The 22,833-nt window shown below is 43.5% G+C and overlaps 1 protein-coding gene and 1 long non-coding RNA gene across 3 annotated transcripts; one reads left to right on the top strand and one right to left on the bottom strand.

Annotated features, from left to right (window-relative positions):
- Window positions 1-1,892: 1,892 nt before the first annotated feature.
- Window positions 1,893-9,456, bottom strand: LOC101748134. The gene is made up of 3 exons (XR_210531.5): window positions 9,354-9,456; window positions 5,225-8,713; window positions 1,893-5,148 (listed from the first exon to the last, which is right to left on the bottom strand). It is a non-coding gene; the product is annotated as an uncharacterized LOC101748134 (long non-coding RNA).
- LAPTM4A (lysosomal protein transmembrane 4 alpha) lies at window positions 6,647-20,004 on the top strand. Of its 2 annotated transcripts, none has more exons than NM_001031092.2 (7): window positions 6,647-6,814; window positions 13,759-13,879; window positions 15,801-15,877; window positions 15,963-16,085; window positions 17,640-17,735; window positions 18,639-18,737; window positions 19,234-20,004. In NM_001031092.2, exons 1-7 carry the CDS (start codon window positions 6,716-6,718, stop codon window positions 19,306-19,308), a joined length of 690 nt encoding a protein of 229 aa, NP_001026263.2. In that variant the 5' UTR covers window positions 6,647-6,715; the 3' UTR covers window positions 19,309-20,004. The 2 variants fall into 2 exon arrangements, with proteins under 2 accessions (NP_001026263.2, XP_046794903.1); XM_046938947.1 differs by lacking the exon at window positions 6,647-6,814 and adding an exon at window positions 6,956-7,820.
- Window positions 20,005-22,833: the final 2,829 nt, after the last annotated feature.

The raw sequence follows: 22,833 nt of genomic DNA, 5'->3' as shown, positions 1-22,833 counted from the left end.
GCTCATGGGCAATTTTACTTAGTTGGTTGGTATGTGTATAAGAGCAAGTGCTCTTCTGCTAAAAGAATTTCATTTTCAGGCTTCTAGGGAGGTACAGTAAATGTTTCTTAAAAGATACTCTTCATCTTAACGCTGTTTATGTTTAGGAATATGTCTAACTTTCTTCTCTTGATGGAATAAAAGATCAGTCAAGCCCTGTAACGCTGACGAGATGACTGTGATTCCGATGACAAGAAGCAGCAAATTATATTGCCTTGTTTTTCATTGGTACTGCTCTTACTGACAGCAGAGGTATTGGCAGAGCTCTATTTTTCTTCTGGCTCCGCTGTTTCACAGATGGGAAACCACTGCTGTAATACAGAAGGGCTCAGTAGTTTATATCAGAACATTATTTAATACTACATTCTAACATAGACAGTGGCACAGCAAAGAAAACACAACTAGCTATCGTTGATCGTAAGTTTTCCTAAACACTTGCAAAGATGTATTCTGGGTAAATTTGGTGGGAACAGACTGTTTTTGCAATCTGTCTGCTGTATCAGTATGAATGCTGCAAGTAGTAGAAAGGATTATGTTGGGTTAACGCGGCTGCAGCATTTCTGTGCTGCATCCTCCAGCACTGCTGCTTCAGGGGCTCCCAGGGCTGGCCCAGAGTTTTGAAGAAAGTGCGCTGAGAGTTCGGTTCCTCAGTGAGAGGGCCAAATTTTAAACAAAACAAAGCACAAAGCACTCTCAGCAGCTGCTGCAAACTTCCATTCTTTCACTTCCTTGTCCTCAAGGGCTGTGAAACCATCGCTCAGTGTAACAAATGGCCTTTGCAGATGGCCAATGCCTTTGAAAAGCAGACCTTAGAGTCCCTTACAAAATTCCCCTTTCTTTCATCACTGTGTGCTTAGGCTACTGCTGGTTTTTATGCTTTTAGACATCTCTTGCCTTCTCTCCTGTGAGCATGGTCATCCTGCTCAAATCATCAGCCCGCTATGCTGCTTCTGGCTCTGGGAGCATTAGACAAATGAGGTCGATACTCTCCTCCTTGTAGGCTCTGTCTGATCATAAGCCCACAGACAAGATTCAACATCCCTCTAACAAGTTCTAGCATTGGTTCTACTGTAGTTGGATATTTTTATATCCTCCAGATAACTTCTCTCCTAGAGATGTAAATATAGAGTAGCCTCTTTAGTCCTTCATTAACCTAGTGTAGTCTAATTGCCAGTTGGACTACAATGGTGCCCTGGTTCACAGGCCAGAACCAGCTGGCTCCCTTTGCCTGCTCCCTGAGTGATTTATCTGTTGCTTAAGTGGCATAAGCTGTACTAACAGCCAGGTGCTCTCCCTGCACCTGCGGGTGGCCCAGCAACCAGCAATCCGGCCTCTGGGGCAGCCACAGCGTGGGAAGTGGGTGGAGTGTGGCAGGGAGAACATCTACAGTCTGTTTGGGAGCATACGATTAACTGTTACGGCAGCAGCTGCAAACTATGAAGTATGCTACTTTAAGTTTCAACTTTCCCTTAAACTCGGTCTGCTCTATTTTTGCAATGATACTCTTTCTTGTGGGAAGCTTTTAGAAGATGGCTATATCCCTAATGATGAGGCCATGAGATGGTATCTCAAGCATGAAGCTGTGGTTGATGTGATGAACTTCTGACCTACAAAGCTGTGTTTACTCACAAGCAGGCTGCAGACAGATTCTAAAGCTTTGCTTCACACTCAAACTATGGTGTAACACAGTCAGGGTTAAGTGGGGCAACCGCTGTGCCATAATTGTCTGTAATTGATAACTGTAGTTATCTTTAATTATCGAGGTTCCGCCCACCACCTAATCTGCATATCAGGAGCACAGCTGACACATCTGCATGAGCTGAGTATCAGGTAGACATGTTAATTCCTTGGCAGAAAATAATTTATTTGTTATGCTAACAACAAAGGCTTGCTGTATAATGCCAAAATAACTCTTTGTGAAGAGAGAGGGCTAAAGTTACAGTCTACAAAGATCAGATATGGGAAGTCTTGTCCTTCTGTGATAGTACTGACTTGGACTCAGGGGTCTTTTCAAGGTAAACAGAACTTTCCAGCATGTGCCACCCCTGACATTCTGCTCTGCAGATGTTCCTATCTGTGACAGAAGTGTCCTTCCCTGCTGAAGGTCACTGCAGTGCCATTGGGCTCCGAAATAAACTCCCTGTGTCTCCTCAGGAAAATGGCACTGTAACAGTAACTGACCCTTGGACTGCCCCATTAAAAACTACTAGAAACTTCACAAATTTATGTCATACTTTGATTTCTGCCCATGTGCACTATTGTCCTTTGGCGGCGGTTCTGAGCACTGTAAGCCACAGTGACACGAAGGGCTTCATCGGGCACTTCTGAGTGCATCAGCTGCCTGCCACTCTACTCCTGGAACTCTTTCCCACAGTCCCAAACTGGAAAGCAATTCGGAGAGGCAGTGCTAAAAAAGCAACAAACCACCATGTAATGCTTCCTCCTTCTGTGAGCAGAGAGCATGCAGATTCCCAGGCACCTCTCCATCCTTCCAACACCCACAGAGAGGCACGTCTGGGCTCAGGGCTGGGAGAAGGGGACTGCCAGTAAGTAAAGGACATGCCCCATTTGCAGAGAGAGCCAGTGCTCATTTCTTGACATGGGAAACCACTGAGATATCTGAACTTGCAAGTACAGGTCTAGATTGAGGAAAACGCTGTAGGTTATTTTCAGACATTTTTATTTCTCCTCAGCTGTATGAAGGCTGATTTAAATGAACTATCACTCTTCTGGGTTAGCAAACTGATTCCGCAAATGAATATGGCAACTTTTTTTAGTTATTGATATTAAGAAAGCCCGAGAGTACAAGTAACCCAGAAACACGCTTGTGTTAATAAAAGTTTTACATCATGCTGTCATATTTTAGCTGCTTTTCTAGCCCTGACTTTCTGAACCATCTGTTAGAAGTTAAAAGGTTTGGAACGTATCTGTAGTAACAGATAATTCATATTGTTAACAGCAATCAACTGAAACAAAAAGTAGAGATGGTTGGAACGTTACTTTAGAGATCCAAAAGTGATGTTGTTTAGTTCAATAAAGTAAAATCCAGTAACCACAAAACTCATTGTGATACATTCTTCTCTCTTCTACAAGAAATCACGGAATGCTTGGATTTGTCTGTTTTCTTCTAGCAGAACCCATCTTGGAGAAGAAGGGTGGTAACATTTGGTAGTGCTGATGTCAGGATACCCAGGATTTCACTGTGTGAGTCACGATCAGGAAAGTTTTTCTCCCACCTAATATATTTCAGGTTGTTTTTTTCCTCATGTCAACGCTTTGCTTTTATTCCAATACCCTCGTATCATCTTTAAGGAAGCAAAAAGCCAATCCATGCTCTCAGCCCAGGTATTTTCACATCCACAGGACAGGAGACTTGCTTGTTGCTCCTATCACTTTCACCAGCCTTTGTGGTATCGGTGACATCACTTCATCTCACTGTTCCTCAGTTTCCCCAGCCCCAAACAGCACAGTGTTTTCATTATAAAGTGGTATGAACCATGCCCATGGAGGCTACGTAAGATTACCAGACCATGGTGTGCAGGTTTTCCCTTATTCAAACACGCACAGAAAACGCTGGAGGAGAACAGCACTTCATTTTTCATACGCAGCCTAACAATAACTCAGTGCACGGCAGTCAAGAAATAATGGCTACGGTATAACTCTACACATCTTTTAACCATGGGTAGATTGAGAATGGAACAAAAGATGGAACAAAATGGAATCTCAAAAATCTGCATAGAACAGTCTCCGTGCTGTACTGTGTTGGCACCTTACAGGCATTGGACTCTTTTTTTTTTGAAGAAAATGAATCACAGAGGAGCAGGAAGGAGAATGCAACCTGGTGCCTTATTTACATGACCCTAGCTGTCCTGCTGGCTATTATATTGAGTATGATTATATTCAAACAGAACGAAATGAATATGATTATTCAAAAACAATACTTTATGTTTGGCAAAACATTGCCATGCACTCTCAAGACAGAATTAAAATTTTCTGTCTAGACGTAGACTTTGAACACTTAACCAGCCTGGGTAATGAGGTGATGAGGGTAACACCATGATCTCAACACTCCTTCCCTCTCAGCATGTATGGAGGGAAGGAGTTAAGCACCGTGCTTGTAAGGGAACTGGAATCCTTTGGAGCTGCTTATCACTAGCTGGTATGTCTTGGGCCTTCTACTCTTACTGTTGTAAGAAGTGGACAATTTGCTCCCACTGTGCCAAGTCTTTTTGCTATTTGGGAAGAAAAGATCTTTCTGTCTCTCTTGATATTGATATTGATATTCATGACTGCAAGCTGAGCTGAGCCCTTCAGAATTATTACTACATTTTGGCTCACAAATCTTCTTTGAACTAGCAAAAGAAGAGAATTAAGGCTCAAAGAGAAGGAAGTGTCTTCCCTGAGGTCGTCTGGACTGCCTGTGGCATGGAGAAACTGGTATCTTTCACAGGGAGTAGGACTGAAGTTATTAACCTATCCTCTCTTCTCCATTTTACAGGAAACAATGCAATCATTCTCTAAATGCTCTTTTTTTTTTTTTTTTTTCTTGTGAGGGGAGGAGATAATAGAGAGATTTTTTTTTCCCCACTCAACAGTTCCACATCAACCTATCCAGCTGTGGAAAGCTGCTTTGCGATGTTAAATTACATTCACATTATTCCTCTCAGTATCTTTGTTGTCTGCAGAGTATAACAAGTGGTGAAGCTCATGGGAAATGCATCAGTTCTCATTCCGAGTCTGGCTGACAAAGATATGAACACTTAATTAAGATTTCTTTCATCTCATGAAAATAGCCCTGAAGATCTGAGCCTGACACGAGAGCTGCCAGCAAGAATAGCAAAAGCAAAGTTTCCAGCTGTGGAAGATCTTCATTCAAGAACTTGCCCTCACAAACCATCACACTTCTTTAAATTGGGAGTGGGATGTGGGTGCTTCCAAGTGGATGACCTAACTCAAGCAAGAAACTCTTCTGACCCATTCTCATCCTTTGAAGTCCTCTCTCACGTATGGAGAGACCTATGGGAGGGAGAGCCTCTCTGCTCTGCAGGAACAGTGGAATCAGTTGTGAATGTTGCAGAAACAGTTGGCTTAGGCTTCCCAACATGCCATCTGTGAGCAAACAGATTTTTTAGATGACTGATTCCAACAAAATGCACATTCTTTTTATATTTATTTACATACTTACATGTATATTGATTAAAATCAGTCCAGTTTTGTTACGTTAAGTCAGTCTGTTGATAATTAAGCATCTGTGCACGGGGAACATTAGGAGCACTAAAGAAACAAACAATAGTTTATAACAGGATCATTAGAACAGTCTTAGCAGCACTTACAACATGTTTATTCAAAAATGAAATGTGCCCTAAGGAAGAAAAACACCGATTATGGAACATGGGGGATTTAAAATAAAAAAAGGTCAGTTCTAAAGCCTTTAAGTAAATCATTTCAAACAACTCAGCAACAGTTCATGTTTAAAAATAGACTAAGTAGCTCAAACAATAAAACGTGTTAATTGTAGGATCTGGAATGTATCAACGGGAGAACTAGTCACCCTTGTTACCTTCTCATTGTTCAGAACGAGCAACCAGTATTAATACTGACAGATAACATACGTCTTGGTGTATATACACACAGCAAATATTTATGTTCTACGAGTGTCTCCAAACAGTTGTATACAGCCAAGAAGGAAATACTTGCAGCTGCACTAAGGTTAAAATAAACCGTGTACGTATCTGTATCAACAGAGCAGGTCTGCAAACCCGCGGCTGTGCTCGGGTCAGGGGAAGGTTACGGGTGCCCCTCTCTATGGGAACAGGAGCACTCCTTATCTCTCACACATACACATGCAGCACTCAGAATTTACATACATTACTTCTAATTAACACATGCATTTGGTAGCACCTGCAGCTTTCAGTGGGACTAGCAGGGTTGTCACCACCGAGGAACAGGGATGTGGGACTCATAAAAAATTAAAGCATGTGTGAACTCAAGCTCAACTCTTCCATTCACACTGTGCTCATGCATCCTCTCACCACGTAATGCACAATATTAATACCGAGGATTTGCTCTAAAAGAGCAGCAAAAGGGTTTAAGTGAATTAGACTTGCAACAACACTAGCTGAATTTCAGTAGAATGTGTGGGATTTGGGTGCTTTGAGGTCCGCTGAAGTGACTTCGCTTTCCCTCTATAACAAAGGGCTGTCTGCAAAATTTTCTTCGTAATGTTTTATGGCTGTCCCCGCTGGTCCTCAGGAGGAAGCGCCCCAAGCACCAGCCACAGACAACACAGCACCCACCGCCACGGCAGGCTGCCTCAGCGCTGAGGTGAGGGCGGGCAGCTCCTCCCCAAGATGGCGGACGCCGGACAGCCCCTACCGCACCTCGCCTCAGGTGAGCCCCACCCCGCCGCCAAGCAGGTGAACGGCAGGGCGTTGCACTTAGGGCACTGCGATTGGCCCGCGGCGCTGCCAATCCGCTGTTGCCGCGGCAACCCGTAGGCCCTCCCTCGAGCACACCCCTTCGCGCCCCCGCTGTCGACATCCGATTGGCCAGAACGGCGGTGACGCGAGAGCGGGGGTTTTACGGCCCTCAGCTGAGGGGAAGTGCTGGGAGACGGCGAGCGGCGAGGCCGGAGGAAGGCGGCCGGCGGAGGGAGTGCGGCGGAGCAGCTGCCAGTATGACGTTCAAGCGAAGCCGCGACCGTTTTTACAGTACTCGCTGTTGTGGTTGCTGCCATGTGCGGACCGGCACCATAATTTTGGGGACCTGGTACATGGTGAGTAGCTGGCGCGGGGGTCGGCTGAGGGGGTGGTGGTGGCGGCGGCGGTTCCGGTTGTGCGCAGCGTGCAGCGCGCATGCGTGGGGCTCTGGCCGTTGCCCGGCGGTGGGCGAAGGGTGGGCAGCGCGCATGCGCCCTGCGCGGGGGGCGCCGCGTGGGGTCGGGACGCGGTGTGGTCGCGGTCGTCCCTTGTGAGCGTCTCGTTGTCTGCGTCTCGTGTGCGAGAAGCAGCTCGGGCTTCCCGAGGTGATTTAGCCCTCTCGGTGTTGCCTAACATTCGACGTCCCTCACTGTTGTGAGGAAAACAAAGTGCAGTGTAGAGCTGAAGGTCGTGGCAGCTGAGGGTGGTTGTTACCGTTCCTCTTCCCCTCCTTAGTTTAGGGAGTTAGAGGTGTTTCGGTCAGTGCCGAGCGTGTTCTTGGCAAGGAGGAGTTGGAGGAAGGTGGAATTCGGGGTATGTGGGGAATAAAGCGATAAGAGATGTGCTTTCATGTAGCGTGTAGCCTTTGAGAGGAAGGTGGGGGTCTGCAACAGGCAGGTGCTGTGTGAATGTTGAGCAGCTTTGTGCGAAGGGAAGTTGGCTGTCCTTTGCCCTCTGCTCTCAGCACAGCTGTTGAGGATCCATAGAGTCAGGGTTATTTTCCCCAGTGCTTCTGTTTTCTGGCAGGTGAGTGCCTCTTCACTGAGAGAGCTGCGGTGGTTAAGCTGAAGTTTTTGAACTAAAGCAGGGAAGAAAGAAATGCGTGAGAACGCTGCCCATGAGTTAAGGCACAGAGCAAACAAGTTCCCTTTTATTCAGTTTCTTTCCTCTTCTTTCCTTCCTCTTACCCTCGTGGGCAGTAAAAATGTGAGGGTGATGTAAGCAGGTTGCACCACAGCTTTTCTATTCTCCTGGAGCTGTAACCAAACTGTATGCTCCTTTACCCTTCTCCTGATGGTAAAAACGAAAACAGTGAGTTCTTACACCGTGGTGCGCAGAGAAAGTGATTCTACAGAAGCAGAAGTAGGTGGGGATTGAAGTTTAACGAGTTCATGGTTTCTCTAATGAGTATTGAGATGCCTGTTCCTTTTTTTTCCCCCTTTCAGCTATAGTGTTCTGGTAAATGATAGAATGATCAGAGGAAGTGGAGCAGGGTGTGAGAAATGCAGCAGAACTCTAGGAAAGGAATACTGTATTGTTTTCCAAAAAAGAATAGGAAAGGTGATCTGGCACTGATTTTGCTGTAATATTAGTTCATATGAAATAGAAAACAAAGTTCCTTGCACTATTGAAGGTGTAAGTTGTTGTGAAACACTGCAAAACTTCTGGAAGTTGATCAATCTGCTGTGTCAAGTATAAGTGTAAACCTTTAACAGTAAGGAGTTGCTCATCTTCTTATGAATCAAATGTATCTGACTGCATTCCACGCTTTTGCTTCCTGGTAGCAGGAGTATTGAGAAAGCCTGCATCTCAGAGGACGTGGTTCTGCTTTCTGTTTTGCCAGGCCTGGTAGCACTCAGCTTTTTCCTGTGTTTCTGAGCTGCTATTTCTTCTTGGCTGGCGGTTGCAACGCCTCTTCCTCCTCTCTAAATCTATGGATATACCGTAGTGTTTACAGACTTGGGAAAGCCTGTGGCATGGTGACAGGTGAAGTGTCCTGCGGTCTCGTGTGGCTGCAGTGGTTTCGGTGGCTGCAGGCTATTAGAGGAAAAAATAGAGTTGAATTCTAGGTAGCTGGGTGCCACTGAAGGCTTGGTTGCTGTGTTTTCAAAGAATTCGGTGGGTTCCCAACAAAACATTTCTTTTGGTTTCTTCTGAGATGCCAGCTGAGAAAAGGTGGTAACTGCCACCTGTTTGCTGTCTGAGCTGAAATAGGGTCTTCATGTGAATTCTTAGGTGGTTTGCCTTGCCCGGTGCTTTAAATGAAAATATAATTGTTATTTAGCCATGATGGCATCTAACTACAATTCGGACAGTGAAAATAAAACTAATCTTTCTGTTGACAAACTTTTCCTTAAAAAATAAATAAATAAAAATAAACTCATATATGAGCTAAGGCTGTTAAGGTTGTTCAGACATTTTAATGAGTAAACCATTCATTTATAATAATCATTAATTTCAATCTTGCAAGCTAGTGCCTGAAATAAATGTTTCTAAATCAATTTAATGACCTACTTGTAAGTTACGGTGGGACGGGAAGGGGTAACTTCATGTTCTGTTTCCTGGGAGGCAGGTAGCACCGTGGGGGGGGGGGGATAGAATACATAGTCCTACCACAGGTTGGTGTTGCTGAGGCCTTGGCCAGCCTGCATTTAGTGGCTATGCCGCTCTTGTGCTGTGCACTCCTGGAGGAATTTGATACCAACTATAAAATGGAGTCCTGTAGCAATCTCCTCCAGATGTTTTGGTAAGATAAGAGTTTTGGCCTTTTAATACGTATGTGTGGTTCTTACGTAACGCTTCAGGCATTTTTTTTCCTGTCTTTTGCTTATATGAGTACTTTAAAATCTCGTATCAAATGAACTCACCTCATTAAACCAGATGTGTATTACTGACCTTAAGGTGTACTTCTGTCAGTCTGTGGAGAGCAGCGGCGTTGTCTTCTAAAATGTCTGCTCTTGGTGCCGTGTCACACTCTCCTCTAAGCACTCTGCTGTCTGCTTGCTGCTGCTGCTCTGATAAACAGATGAGCTGTTCTTGTGACAGGCTGAGTTCGGACCATTTCTAGAGGACTGTGCTTAATTTTCAGGACTCGTTTAGCTTAATTATTCTACAGTGCTCACCGCTATCCTGCGTAGGAAGGAAAGAAAACCTCCTATTCCCAGCTTCGTAATTGCAAACATGTGGCTTTGAAGTTTTTTTTTCTTCCTGTAAACTTTCTTATTAGGCACAGTGCTTTCCAGAGGCCGGAAACATGAACACTGCATTGGCAAAATCGGATCAGAGTTCAATAAACAGCCTGAAAGGAATAGCATTGTTTGGGAGGGAGCGGCTCTTTCATTCTGGCAGAAAGTTTCAGCAATGGAATCAAAATGATGCGACTGCTACTGGTTAACAGGAATGTCAGGAGTATCTCTGGAGATGGTTCTGCGCCGAGCACAACTTCCAAAAGCAAAGGACTATAATAGTGCTGGAAGCTCTGGAATACCCTGTTCAAAATCTGCTTTTCTCAGTAGATCAGGAAAAGAAAAAAGCACAACTAAAACGCACAAAACCCCCCAGACACACAGAAAAGCACTGCCAAGAAACTACCTCATTCTGTTTCTTCAAGGATATGTTAAAGTACTGGGAAAGTAAGAGAAAGCTGGGGAAGTGTAGTTGTGCAAGGCAGCTTCTGTTTATTTCCCTGCCCATGTAAGCAGATTGCAAGCAGGAATTGTTTCGAAGTCTTCTAAGCGCTCAGAGCGCTTGGGGAAACCTACCTTTCATGTTTAGGCCTCCAGAGATGCAAAGCAGTGCGTGATTAGCCATTAAATACATGCAGTGGAGATAAGAGCTCAGTAATTAAAAAGCTAATGCTCATTACAGTTCAGTCTCTTGAGTTCTGATCATACAGGGAGCTGATGTTTGTGTGTGTGGAATCTCAGAATGGTTGAGGTTGGAAGGGATCTCTGGAGATCTCCTTGTGCAACCTCAGTTTGTTACCTGGTTGAAGGAGAAGGTCATTTATTATAATGCCAGCTACTGGATTTTCTTAAATTTTTATATGAATGATGCCAAACTTCTGTTAAGCTTAGTTATCCCAGCTTTAAGAGTGAAATATGCTTCTCTTACTGCCCAGTATAAAACTCTACAAACCTAAGTTTGTTTTTATTAATCTTAATGGAACCTTCTTTTGAGTAAGAATTTGAATAATTTTGACTTCCTACATAAAAAGCCTGGGAAGGGATGGCTGGGGTCATAGAATCATAGAATGGTTTGGGTTGGAAGGGACCTTTAAGCTCATTTAGTTCTAACCCCCTCCTACAGGCAGGGACACCTCCCCCTAGACCGGGTTGCTCACAGCCCCATCCAGCCTGGCCTGGAATGCTTCCAGGGAGGGGGCATCCACAGCTTCTCTGGGCAACCTGTTCCAGTGTCTCACCTCACAGTAAAGAGTTTCTTCCTGATATCTAGTCTAAATCTGCCCTCTTCAAGTTTAGAGCCATTTCCTCTCATCCTGTTGCTACCTGCCCTGAGGGCATGGGATCTGAGGGGCGCACCATCCACTGTCAGCTGGCTTGTCAGGGTTGGTGGTTTATTCCTTTAAATCTTAAGATTGCATGCAGTACGTTTGTGAAAATACATTTTATTTGTGGTAAGTAGGTTCTGTTAAAACTTGGAAGACGCCTTGCAATCCAAGCTGTGCTCTTGCTGTTGTTTGCATTGACTGTGGAGCTGAAATGAGCCTTGTGGTTTTGCTGTTATCAGGCTTGTGTGGAAGAAGAATGGCTGCAGCTTAAATACAGGCTCTGGCTTGAAAGGATACCTTATTTGGAGTTGTTTGTAACTTAATATAAATCCATATGTAGTATATGACAAATTGCTCAGTGCTATGATACGATTCACATGGAACAACAGTGGAGCAGTGGAAGCCCTGCCGTATTAATTGGCAGAGGTGTTTGGTTTTTACTCTGATCCAGGCTGGAGGGAGTAGGGGAAGGAGGATCAAACCAACGCTATTCACATAGCAAATTAGGGGCATTCAAAAGCCAACCCACTTTCCTTGCACGCCATTCTGGCTGAGCTTTGATACTCTGAACCGTGTTTCTTAGCTAGTGATGTCACTAAGGATTGGCAACCCTGCACACAGCAGAGGGGTTGAAACTCGATGATCACTGTGGTCCTTTTCAACCCAGGCCATTCTGTGATTCTATGATAATCATTTATGCTAAATTAGGACCATGGGTAGAAAGAAAACCGAAACGGTGGCAGTTGTAGGACTGCGTGAGTGCAATAGAAAGGCATTAAAGCTTATGATTTCAAAGACGGAACTGGCAGCTAAAATTTCTTCTGTGCTTCCTTGTTAATGCAAGTGCTGCTTGGCCCTTATCTGCAGACAGATAGCCTATCGCAGCAGTTAAACTCAGCAATGAAGTAATACTGTCTTTTAGTCTGAACTTAATCACTATTGGAGTTAAAATGGTGACGGTGTATAAACAGTAAGTGAATGGGCTATGACTGAACAAGTCTTGTTGTGTTTTATGAAGTAGAAAATAATGTTTCAGCAAGCAGATATCCAGTCTTGACATGAGCTTATAAGAATAAGTACAGCCAACGAAGTTGTTTTCCAAAACATAGGTTGATATCTCTGATTCATTCACAGAGAGGAAGGAAATAAAAAGCTTGAAAATGCATTGAGAGCAGAAAGGCAGAATAGAGATGGAGGAAATGAGTGGTGAGAAAAGATCACGTCGTATACCTTCAAAGATGGTGGAACAGAATAAAAGCATTCAAGCAAGTGGCAGATGAGTAGGTCTCCCATAGGGCAAACTCTTGTGAGGAGAAACATCAGTGTACTTTGAGACTGAATATACTGGTGGGCAAACTCAGTGCCAGTTACTGTTAGCTGCTATTTCTAAGGCATAAAACCAAGGGTACGAGTACCTGGAATTCCTAATAAGTTCATCTAATACACGATGCCACGTTAGTACTTTACAGAACTGTCACCTTTCACTGAAAGGGTCTTTTTGTGTAAGTGATAATCTCTAAACCTTAAAAACTAAAACCCCATTTAAATGTTGACAAACTGTTTTCCTTGCGTAATGCTTCCATATCTGTGCTTAGATGTGCCGTTGTTACTATCACAGGCTCTTGGAACAATGCCTGTAATAGAAGGACTCTGGTAAATAATCTTAGGAGAAACTGCAAGGCAGCGTGTGGAGGTTTCTTTAATGTGTTTTTTTTCCTTCCTCCTTGCCTCTTTTGGAGGCTAATTGTAAAAGATCCTGCAGCTGGTGGTAATGGTGCTGAATACTGATTGCAGAATGGCTGCGGCTTGGAAATACTACTGTGAAGGTTTCTAGTAGGAAACCTTTTTCTTTGGCCTATCTGTCCAGGTAGTAGTAACCAAAACTATGCCCTGTAAATCCTGACCAGCCTATAAATGCTGTGAAGGCAATTTTCCAGAGTTTTAATCTACTTTTGATTCTTTGAGTCTTACTGAAAGCATTTCTGGTATGTACCAAAACAGAGGAGCAGAAGCAGCCTTTGACAGTAAGGAGGAGTACTGGCAAGCATATAGCCAGATGCTGAATGCTTATGGATTTTGGAGTTCAGCCTTTGTGCAGGATTTCTTCAGCTTTCACTGTTTGTTTGCTTAGCCTGCCTGATAAGACTTGAGGAGGTTTTAATAACTGTTCTAAGTAGGAGAGGGCCAATTCTCCATAGCTTGTATAAATTGGTAGCTTGGAGGGGCGGGGAGGGCAGGAAGCAAGCTGCAGCTGAGGATGTGAGCTGTAGCATGAGTTTTTCCCCTTTGCACATCTATTTGTACTGCCTATACCCACCATTGGAAGCAGCATTTGGAAGAGTAGGGCGCAGTACCTTATTTGCCTATTAAATTACCTCTGCTTTTGTAGGAAGCAAAAACCCATTCCAAATGTGCCTCATCGTGTTACTCATTGTACTCTGTCCTTCCTGCCTCTTTTAACTATTTCCGGTTCTGCAGTTCACAAATCTGCATTGATCAGTTGGTATCTGTTTGTCATTTGAATGACTACAAGCCCTTCCATCCTCTTCATTTGCGAAGTTGCTTAGTTTTGAATTCATTAAAACTAGTAAGCATCCAGTGCATTTTTTGGGGGGTGGGGGGGTAGGGCTTTAACTAAATTAGCTTGTAGTTTGTTCTTAAGTTGCTCTGTTGTCCCCCTCCTGCCCTTTTACAATAGGCAAAACAAAGAGCTTGCTTCTAACTGGAGTGAAACGCTTACTGGTGCTGTTACAGTGTAAGTAACTTCCAGGTAACTGTGATCTTTTTCAGGTGGTGAACTTGCTGATGGGCATCTTGTTGACTGTAGAAGTGACTCATCCAAACGTAGTGCCAACTGTTAATATCCAGTATGAAGTCATTGGAAATTACTATGCTTCTGAGAGAATGGCTGGTAGGTGCATAGCTCTTCCATGCAATTAAACAAAAAAATTCAGTGTCATGGTGTATTTGCATTACAATGGTGTATCTGTCACGTAGGCATGCAGCTTTTAAATATGATTTCCTTGGGGTTTTTTGAGTGTCTTTTGAATTATTAGTAATTTAGATCTACTATCAGCATAAAAAGTTTAATGGAATATTATTTTTACTTCATATTACTCCTAAGCATGATGAACAGCAGGATTTCTAAGGGTTTCTTGGCCTTCTTCAACACTCAGTACACGTAGAATGTCAGTACTTTGCTTTCTCTATGAACGTTTGTTGTCCTTGTTGGGTCAGTAAAACAGAAATAGAACTTATTTTTAGGAAGCTCTTGGAATTTGTGTTGGTCCTCCTGAAGGTAAGGAAAGAAGCTCTACAGTCTACAGGCTTGCAAGTCTACTGAGAGAGAAGCACCATACATTTCTAAGTGGGAAAATTAGAATATGGTACTTTAGGGAAATCTTTGGTTTCTCTCAAAATTTGATGTGCAGAATGAACAGAAAGCATAATGAGCAAAATTAAACGTACTTTCTGACTTGTTGTTACAGATCAACTGTATGATGCTTACAAGTGGAATTGTTGTCAAACTCGTCTTCAGTGACTGAGTTTCTTAGCTCCAGTATGATGTGTAATCCTGTGTACATACTTAAATTCTGGTTTTTGTTTTAAGTGTGCAGAAATATGTGAAGTGGCACTTCTAGTATGTCAGATCTTCTGTAATACTGAAATTTAGCAAGGTCAAGCATGGAGTGAAGATGAGTAGGATGGCACAAGTCTGGATTCGGAGAGTTCCAGTTCAGTCTTTGTTAATTGTTCGTGACTTCTCATCTGCAGCTGCAACTTGTGTGTTAGCAGTTAAATGAGAGCAGGAACAAGGACCAGACAAGGTTTTGTGGCTACAGATGGGCTTCGTCCACTTGCACAATCGAAATTACATTGTGTGGATTCTATTCTAAGGCTTTGTCACTATGAGTATAACACTTGTTTATTATTCACAATTTCTGATGAAGATAATGCATATCAAACACAGGAGGGCCACCTTGATGCCATCTGTGTATGTAGTTATCTTGTAATGAATTAGGTATGCAAATGTGGTGTAACTTTCAGATCAGTTGCAGATAATTTCTTTTCAAGCATGTGAACCACAGGAGTTTGGCTTCAGCTTTGCTAAAAACAGGAGCTTACAACATCTATAGGCTCGAGCTGGTTTCTTTCTGTGTTTAAAAATACCAACTGTGCTTGCTGTAGGAGAGTGAATATAATCTAAGTCATGGAAAGCAGCTGTGCTTCTGTCATCACTAACCATGTTGCTCAGGGGGAATCTTTATCATTCAGCTTCCATGGGTGTCCTGGATTCTGCTACCATTTGGCTTCTGTTCAACTGCTTTTTCTCCTAAATAATAGGATACCTTCCACACAGCGATTTCCTGTTTTCCTTACTGGTACTTAAGCAGCAGTGCTGTTCCTGCTGCCAATGACCAAATTATATAACCCAAGCATTTTCAAGTAGAAAGGTCGGCATTGTGCTGACTTCACTTGAAGTCTTTCCAGTAGTAAAATTAATCACCCACATATTTTGAGTACTGACATATTGCAAATAAGCATTGTTATGCTGCATTACAACTATACCATGTCAGCTTTCTAATTGGTATGTCTGAGCTTTATGCAGGCTTTTGATTAAGGCAGAGCCTTTTTTCCCCAACTGCCAGCTGGTTTTCTTGAGCCAGACCTTTTCCCTTTAGCAGAGGACTGAGTTACTCAAATCTGCAGCTTCCAGTTTGTATATATAAAACAGTTGAGAGGGAAATCATGGTTATGTATGGAGACTGTACCAGTCAGTGTGGTAATGTGAAGTAATGATTGACTCTAAGTTGTGTTTTCTTTCAATGCAGAAAATGCCTGTGTTCTATTTGCCATCTCCCTCCTCATGTTCACAATCAGTGCAATGATGGTGTACGGTGCAATTGCTGTAAGTATACTTGCAGTCTGTATTTTTAAAGTTGCTATTTGAATTTTGAACTGAATATCTTACGGGTGGCTTTTTTCTTCTTTAGCACCGTGTAGGTTGGCTGATCCCATTTTTCTGTTACCAACTCTTTGACTTTGTGGTCAGTTGTCTGGTTGCAATCAGTTCTCTAACCTACTTGCCAAGGATCAAGGATTACTTGGATCAGTTGGTAAGTGTTTGTCCAGCTTGCATTATTATTTTTCATCTGAAGTTGAACTTTAGTTTGGTAAGTGCTACAAGAGCCAGAATTATTTTCCACAGGGAGGGCTCTGGGGAGGACCTGATAGTTACCTTCCCTTATCTGAAGGGGGGCTGTAAGAAAGAAGGGGACAGACTTTTTAGCAGGATCTGTTGTGGTAGGACAAAGGTAAGTGATTTCAAACTGAAGGAAGGGAGATGTAGAAGAAGTTTTCTTACAGTCAGGGTAGTGAAGCACTGGCACAGGTTGCCTGTGGATGTAGTGGATGCCCCATCCCTGGAGACACTCAGGGTCAGGCTGGACAGGGCTGTGAGCACTGATGGAGCTGTAGGCATCCCTGTTCATTGCAGGGGGGTTGAACTAGATGGCCTTAAGAGCTCCCTTCCAAGTCAAACGGTTCTGTGATCTTACAGCTGCTTAAGAAAGAGTAACTTAGACTGCAGCAGCCACAGAGGATGACAAGGTGGTTGTGAGCATGAGATCTTATCAGAAGTGAAAGGACTGAAGATGTAATTGCTCCCTAAATTGAAAGCTAGGGGGAGGAAAGAAGTGTCTGAAGGGAGACATTGGTTTAAGCTGTTTGTGCTTAATTCACTCTGGTTGTAAAGATTTCGCAAGCTGAATAATGTGGTTCTGTGGTAAGTTTGCTACTGCAGAATAGAAACGTCAGCGCTTATTTGGTTGGGGTGAGAGGGAAGAGTAAGGGTTGATATAGGGCAGGACTGATGGATGGAGTGTCTGCAACATCATAGGATGGAACCTGAGGTTCTGAGGGTTCCTTTTTTACATCCTGTTGTTGTCACTTTGCAACAAGACTTTGAGGAAACGGCTGTAGAATGTTCATTAATGCTGCCTATGTTTAACTGTGGAAAGATGCAGTGGGTAGGGTATATCAGTGGTGGACTTGGATCACAAGCTATTTCTGGCTGGTGTTTTGATCTGTGCGAGTAGATGTTTAAAAAGTTGTCTCAAAACAAAAATGAGTATTGGGGAGAAGCCTCGTTAGTGTGGTCAGGGGAGAAGAGTCTGAAATCTTGCAGGAGCTCCTTGGTGCGTTTTGGCTCTTCTTCTGAAGCTGGGGGTCAATCTCCTTTCTGCCCTGCACACGTAACATTTGGTTGGGCTGATAAGAGGTTATTAGTACTAAGTCAATAAAGGCCTCTCAAGTAAAGGACCTGTACGAATGCTGTGCTGCAGTTACTCACAAGGAAATTTCATGGACATCTGTACTAGTACAAGATAGAGGAAATGACTTAGATGAAGTACGCTGCTTCCTTACAGGTAGCTCTCTTCTGCACTGACCCACTCTTGCGGGACAGGAGCAGGATAAAAGCTCTGCTCTGTGGGAGGATGAAGAAGGAGCAAAGGAGAGTGCATTTCTCATTGTTTCTGAGAGGGTAGTTTAGGCAAGACTTGGATGAACTTGGTGTGAAGTGTGGGCGTCTGATATTTGTAAATATGCACTGTTTGTGCTCATCTCCTCCATTTCTCTCTACCCCCTCCCCCTATTTTTTTTTTAACTAGCCGGATTTCCCTTATAAAGATGATCTTCTTTCACTGGATTCCAGCTGTCTTCTGTTCATTGTTCTGGTGTTCTTTGCTTTATTTATCATTTTAAAGGTAAGTTACAATTTTGTGACCATTTCATGAGTTGCTCTGTTCATATGCTCTCAACATATACAGATACATTGAATTAACCTTGAGTGCAATTGCTGAGCTGTTAGGATGTTCAGCTACAACACTACTTCAATCATACATGTGGTGTGCTGTTGTCTCCTATTAATTTGTGTGCTGCCTGCAGTGGGACATTTGCACCTTACTGAGTAGGGAGCAGGAATGCACAAAGACTCCAGATGCTGGGGTTTTTTTTGCATATGTGGAAATAATATTTACAGATATACTTGTGAAATAATATTGGATTATTTCATACCAGTTACTTAGATAAAACCTTGAAAATCTTAACTGTGAATAATAAACCAGAGTGCAAGGGGTGTAAAGATTAATTATTAAAGTACAATCATCAGAGCATTGATGGTATGTGTTTCTGCAGCTGATGTTAGCTTAATGTCAGGCTGCTTAACTGTGCTGTCCTTTCTTTGGTGCCTCGGGCTGTGTGTTCATGCAGTCTTCTGCATGTAGTTAGACAAATAATAACATGAGTTTGGGTAAGTGGGATTGTGCTGTTGGCCTGTCCTTGTCCTGCAAGCAAGTTTGGACTGAGATACACAGAAGCACAAGCCAGTTAGGGATCAATTTGACTAGGAGTCCTGAGGCACACAGATGAACTGGTTAGATTGTGAATTCCTTTGCTAAGATCTGTGGGGTTCGTCCTGTCCTGAGTCATTGTGATAGCAAGGCTAAACAAGACTAAGCCTGTTAATAAGCAGCGTCCCTTGTGTGTATTTATATGTTGATTGACTTTGACATATGCTCCTTTTTGTCGTAAAAAGTTATCTAGCATCTAGTTTTTGAGTCAACTAATACATATGAGGTCTTCAAAAAGAGAAATCTTTCCTCTTTCAGGCGTACCTAATCAACTGTGTATGGAACTGCTACAAATACATCAGCAACAGAAATTTGCCAGAGATAGCAGTGTACCCTGCTTTTGAAGCACCTCCACAGGTAAAGCCTCTTTTCTGTGTGAAGGGAATCAGAAATTAACTTTGGAGTAGAAAAGCACTGCATCTGAACAAAGGCTGGGAGGATTAACATCAGCTGATTTAACTTGTTTAAGGCAGATTTGTGTCTTATCCTCACAAAGGATACTCACTACACTAACCTGCATAAATGGGGGTTTTACAGTGAGAAATCTGATGGGTTTCCTTGTAATTGAGGGGAGCTTTTTTGATTGCACCTATGAAAGCCTTCCCTGCTGCTTGCAAAACTGGTGGAGCTAATGGCCTAGGGTCAGGTTCAGTGCAGCAGTAAACTGCTTGTGCGCTCTCTTTCACTTTGTCATTCACTTTGTCAGTAGCTCACTGGAAGCATCACTAGGTTCCTACATTTGCCTGCAACAGAGAAATAAATTGCAGCGGGGCATGTGTAGGTATTTTCACTCTGTGGGCTTTTTATTCCCTCAGCCTTCTGCATTAATCTCTTCAAAATGTCTTCTCTTTAGTACGTTCTGCCAACTTATGAGATGGCAGTGAAGATGCCTGAGAAGGAGCCTCCACCTCCCTACATACCTGCCTGAAGCACCCTGTATGGTCATTCACACCTGTACCAGCTCCCTAAGGGATTTGTCTTTCAATCTTGCAAAACTGCTTCAGTAATAGAAATATTCAGGACTTTAGGAGCAAACTGTTTAAAAATGTTTGATAGAAACCTACTAAGCAAAACTCATCTGGGAGTGATTTTTGTTTGCTTTAATTTTTGTTCTTAATGCTTTTAAACATTTTATTGCCTTAGGGCCTTGTACTGCAGGAACTTCTGTGTGTGATTAATCGGTGGCTTTTCTTAATACCAACTGAGCCCATCTGTGGTTCACGTTAGCTACAAACATAAGTGTCTGCAGGACTGTGCCCTTAATTTATATTAATTTTTTGTAAAGTAGATCATAAAGACAATCTGTGCAGCAAGATGACAGTTTGCCTTTATTCAGTTTTTGGAGGGGGAGGGGTTTGAATGTGGTATATACATGAATTTTTTTTTTACTTTGCACTTTTCTCATATGTTACCATACTGTGGGATTTTTGTTTATCCTATGTCCTGAAACATAGTATTTTCAGGAAGAAGCGAGGTTGGCACAGGACTTGTATTACAATGTGCTGTCAATGCAAGGGAATAAATAGAAACGTAGATGATGGTTGCATGCTCCTAATCTTATACGTATTTTCATCTTTGTGATAAATGATACTTAAATAAATCTTTTATGAAACGTTTACCAGTAGCCTGGATTGGTCTGCCTCTTTTTTCTTAATTTTATTAAAATTTATTATTAATTCAGTGCCCTGCAGGTAGGATTCACTAAGCTGTATCTATATGGGACTGACTTAGAAAGGTGTTGTTCAGTGGTTGATCCATGTTCTCCAGCAGAAGTCCTCTGTATAGAAAGCATGGATTCCCTTCATTATATAAGTTTTCATTGTAGCCTTGGTTGCAGTTGAACTACTCAATTGCCTTCTGTTTGTCTGGTTGCTACTTATGTAAGCTAAGTAAAGGGAATTGTACTTGAAGCTTCCAGACCTTTGGGCAAATTTGATGCCTGATACGGTCAGGTGTTAAGAGCAGGACAGACATCCAGTGGGACTAAAGCAGTACTTGCACTGGAAAATGTCCAAAGCTGTTGGGCATATGCCATACATTCAGTAATGTTCTCCTTTTAAACAGAAGAAATGGAAATCTTTCTATTCTTCCTCCTTTGCGGTAACATAAAAATACATTGTACTGATTTAATACATCTGAACAGAAAATGGCTTCCTACCATGGCAAACAAAAGGGATCTGTGATTCAAGTAAGGAAAAGGATTCAGGCTGCTGGGGCATGCAGGCTGTTGGTTATTCCAGTCAGCTGCAATAAATACCTCCTTCTGTTGCTTTGCTGCTTAAAAATGCCTTTGGTCATTCCCAAATATCAGCACTAGGCTGCTTAATTTCTACCTAACATGCCATCCATGAGAGCATCTTGCACTGCAATAGTGTATGGATGTCCTGTGCTGCTGTTCTGCACTCTGCCTCTTACCCTGTGCACACCGGTATCCTGTAAGTGTGCTCAGTTTTTGAGTTTGTGAGAGCTGTGTGGGTTGAACTTCAGAGAGGGGGATTCTTTAAGAGTGAAAAGCACTAAAATATGAGTTTTTGGAGGAGAGCTGAAAGAATTGGTCACGTAAGTTTCAAGAGACCTTCAAGACCATCAAGTCCAACCATCAGCCTGACCTGCAGAGTCCTACCACTAATCCATTTCCCTTTGTGCCATGTCCAAATCTCTTAAATACCTCCAGGTGTGCAGACTCCATTTAACAACCTGCTCCAATGTGTAACCACCCCATCCACAGAGAAATTCTTCCTAATATCCAATCTGAACCTCCCATGGTGCTACCTGAGGTAAAATCATACAATCACTCAGGTTGGAAGAGACCTTATAGATCATTGAATCCAACCGCACACTGACCAAACTACCCTAACTAACAACCCTCTGCTAGATCATGTTCCTGAGCACCATATCCAAATGGTTTTTAAACACATACAGGGATGGTGACTCAACCACTTCCCTGGGGAGCCTATTCCAGTGCTTAACAACCCTTTCTGTAAAAAAGTTTTTCTCGATATCCATCCCAAACCTCCCCTGGTGCAACTGGAGGCCATTTCCCCTGGTCCCACCACCTGTCACCAGTGAGAAGAGACCAGCCCCGCTCTCACTGTAAGCACCTTTCAGATATTGGAAGAGAGCAATAAGGTCTCCTCTCAGCCTCCTTTTTTGCCAGGCTAAACAGCCCCAGTTCCTTCAGTCTCTCTTCATAGTTCATATTCTCCAAGCCCTTCACAAGCCTTGTTGCCTTTCTTTGGTCCTGTTGCAGCACCTCCATGCCCCTTCTGTATCGAGGTGCCCAAAACTGAACGCAGTACTCAAGGTGAGGCTTCACCAATGCTGAGTATAGGGGCAGGATTACCTCCCTAGTCCTGCTCCCCACGCCATTCCTGATACAAGCCAGGATGCCACTGGCCTTCTTGGCCACCTGGGCACACTGCTGGCTCATATTCAGCTGACTGTCTGTCAATACACCAAGATCCCTTTCTATCAGGCAGTTTTCCAGCCACTCCTCCCCAAGGCTGTAGGGTTGCCTGGGATTGTTGTGACCAAAATGCAGGATCCGACACGTGGCCCTATTGAAACTCATACCGTTAACCTTGGCCCATCTATCCAGTCTATCCAGGTCCCTCTGTACTGCCCTTCTCCCCTCAGGCAGATCAACACTCCCTCCCAGCTTGGTGTCGTCTGCAAACTCACTGGGGGTGCACTCAATCCCCTCATCAAGATCACTGATGTTAAATAGAAGCACCAGTACCGAGCCCTGGGGGACACCCCTCATGACCAGCTGCCAACTGGATTCAACTCCATTGACCGCAACTCTTTGGGCCCGGCCATCCAGCCAGTGCTTCACCCAGCAGAGCGTACACCCATCCAGACCGTGGGCAGCCAGCTTCTCCATGAGGATGTTGTGGGGGACAGTGTCAAAGGCCTTCATGAAGTCCAGGTAGACCACATCGACAGCCTTTCCCTCATCCACTAAGCGGGTCACCTTGTCATAGAATGAAATCAGGTTTGTCAGACAGGATCTACCATTCGTAAACCCATGCAGACTGGGCCTCATCCCCTGGTTGACCTTTAACTGGTCCGTGATGGCTCCCAAGATTATCCATTCCAACCTTCCCCAACACCGAGGTGAGACTGATAGGTCCGTAGATAGCGTCCTATTGTTGGTAACCAGGGCGAAGAGGCCTATGCCCTCCTCATTGCAACCTCCCTTCAGGTAACTGTAAAGAATGCATGAAACCAAAGTGGTCTTTAAATCGCATGGAATCAGAGGGGTTGGGATTTGTAGCTCTCTCTGAACGGTGGTGGTGCGGCTCCTGCACTGCTGTCTGTAGGCTCTGCAGATGTCACCGTGGCCTCTTCCAGTGTCAAAAAGGTAAGTGGCTGAAGTGACTGATTAATGCCAAAAGCTACTGTGAGGTGGGAGGCTGGGGTGCTTTCTGTTCCCCATCACAGGTAACTGTTC

This window comes from Gallus gallus, chromosome 3, assembly GCF_016699485.2.
Source record: "Gallus gallus isolate bGalGal1 chromosome 3, bGalGal1.mat.broiler.GRCg7b, whole genome shotgun sequence".
Taxonomy (NCBI): domain Eukaryota; kingdom Metazoa; phylum Chordata; class Aves; order Galliformes; family Phasianidae; genus Gallus; species Gallus gallus.
The sequence above is the reverse complement of the archived record's forward strand: the minus strand, read 5'-3'. Positions and strand labels throughout refer to the sequence as shown.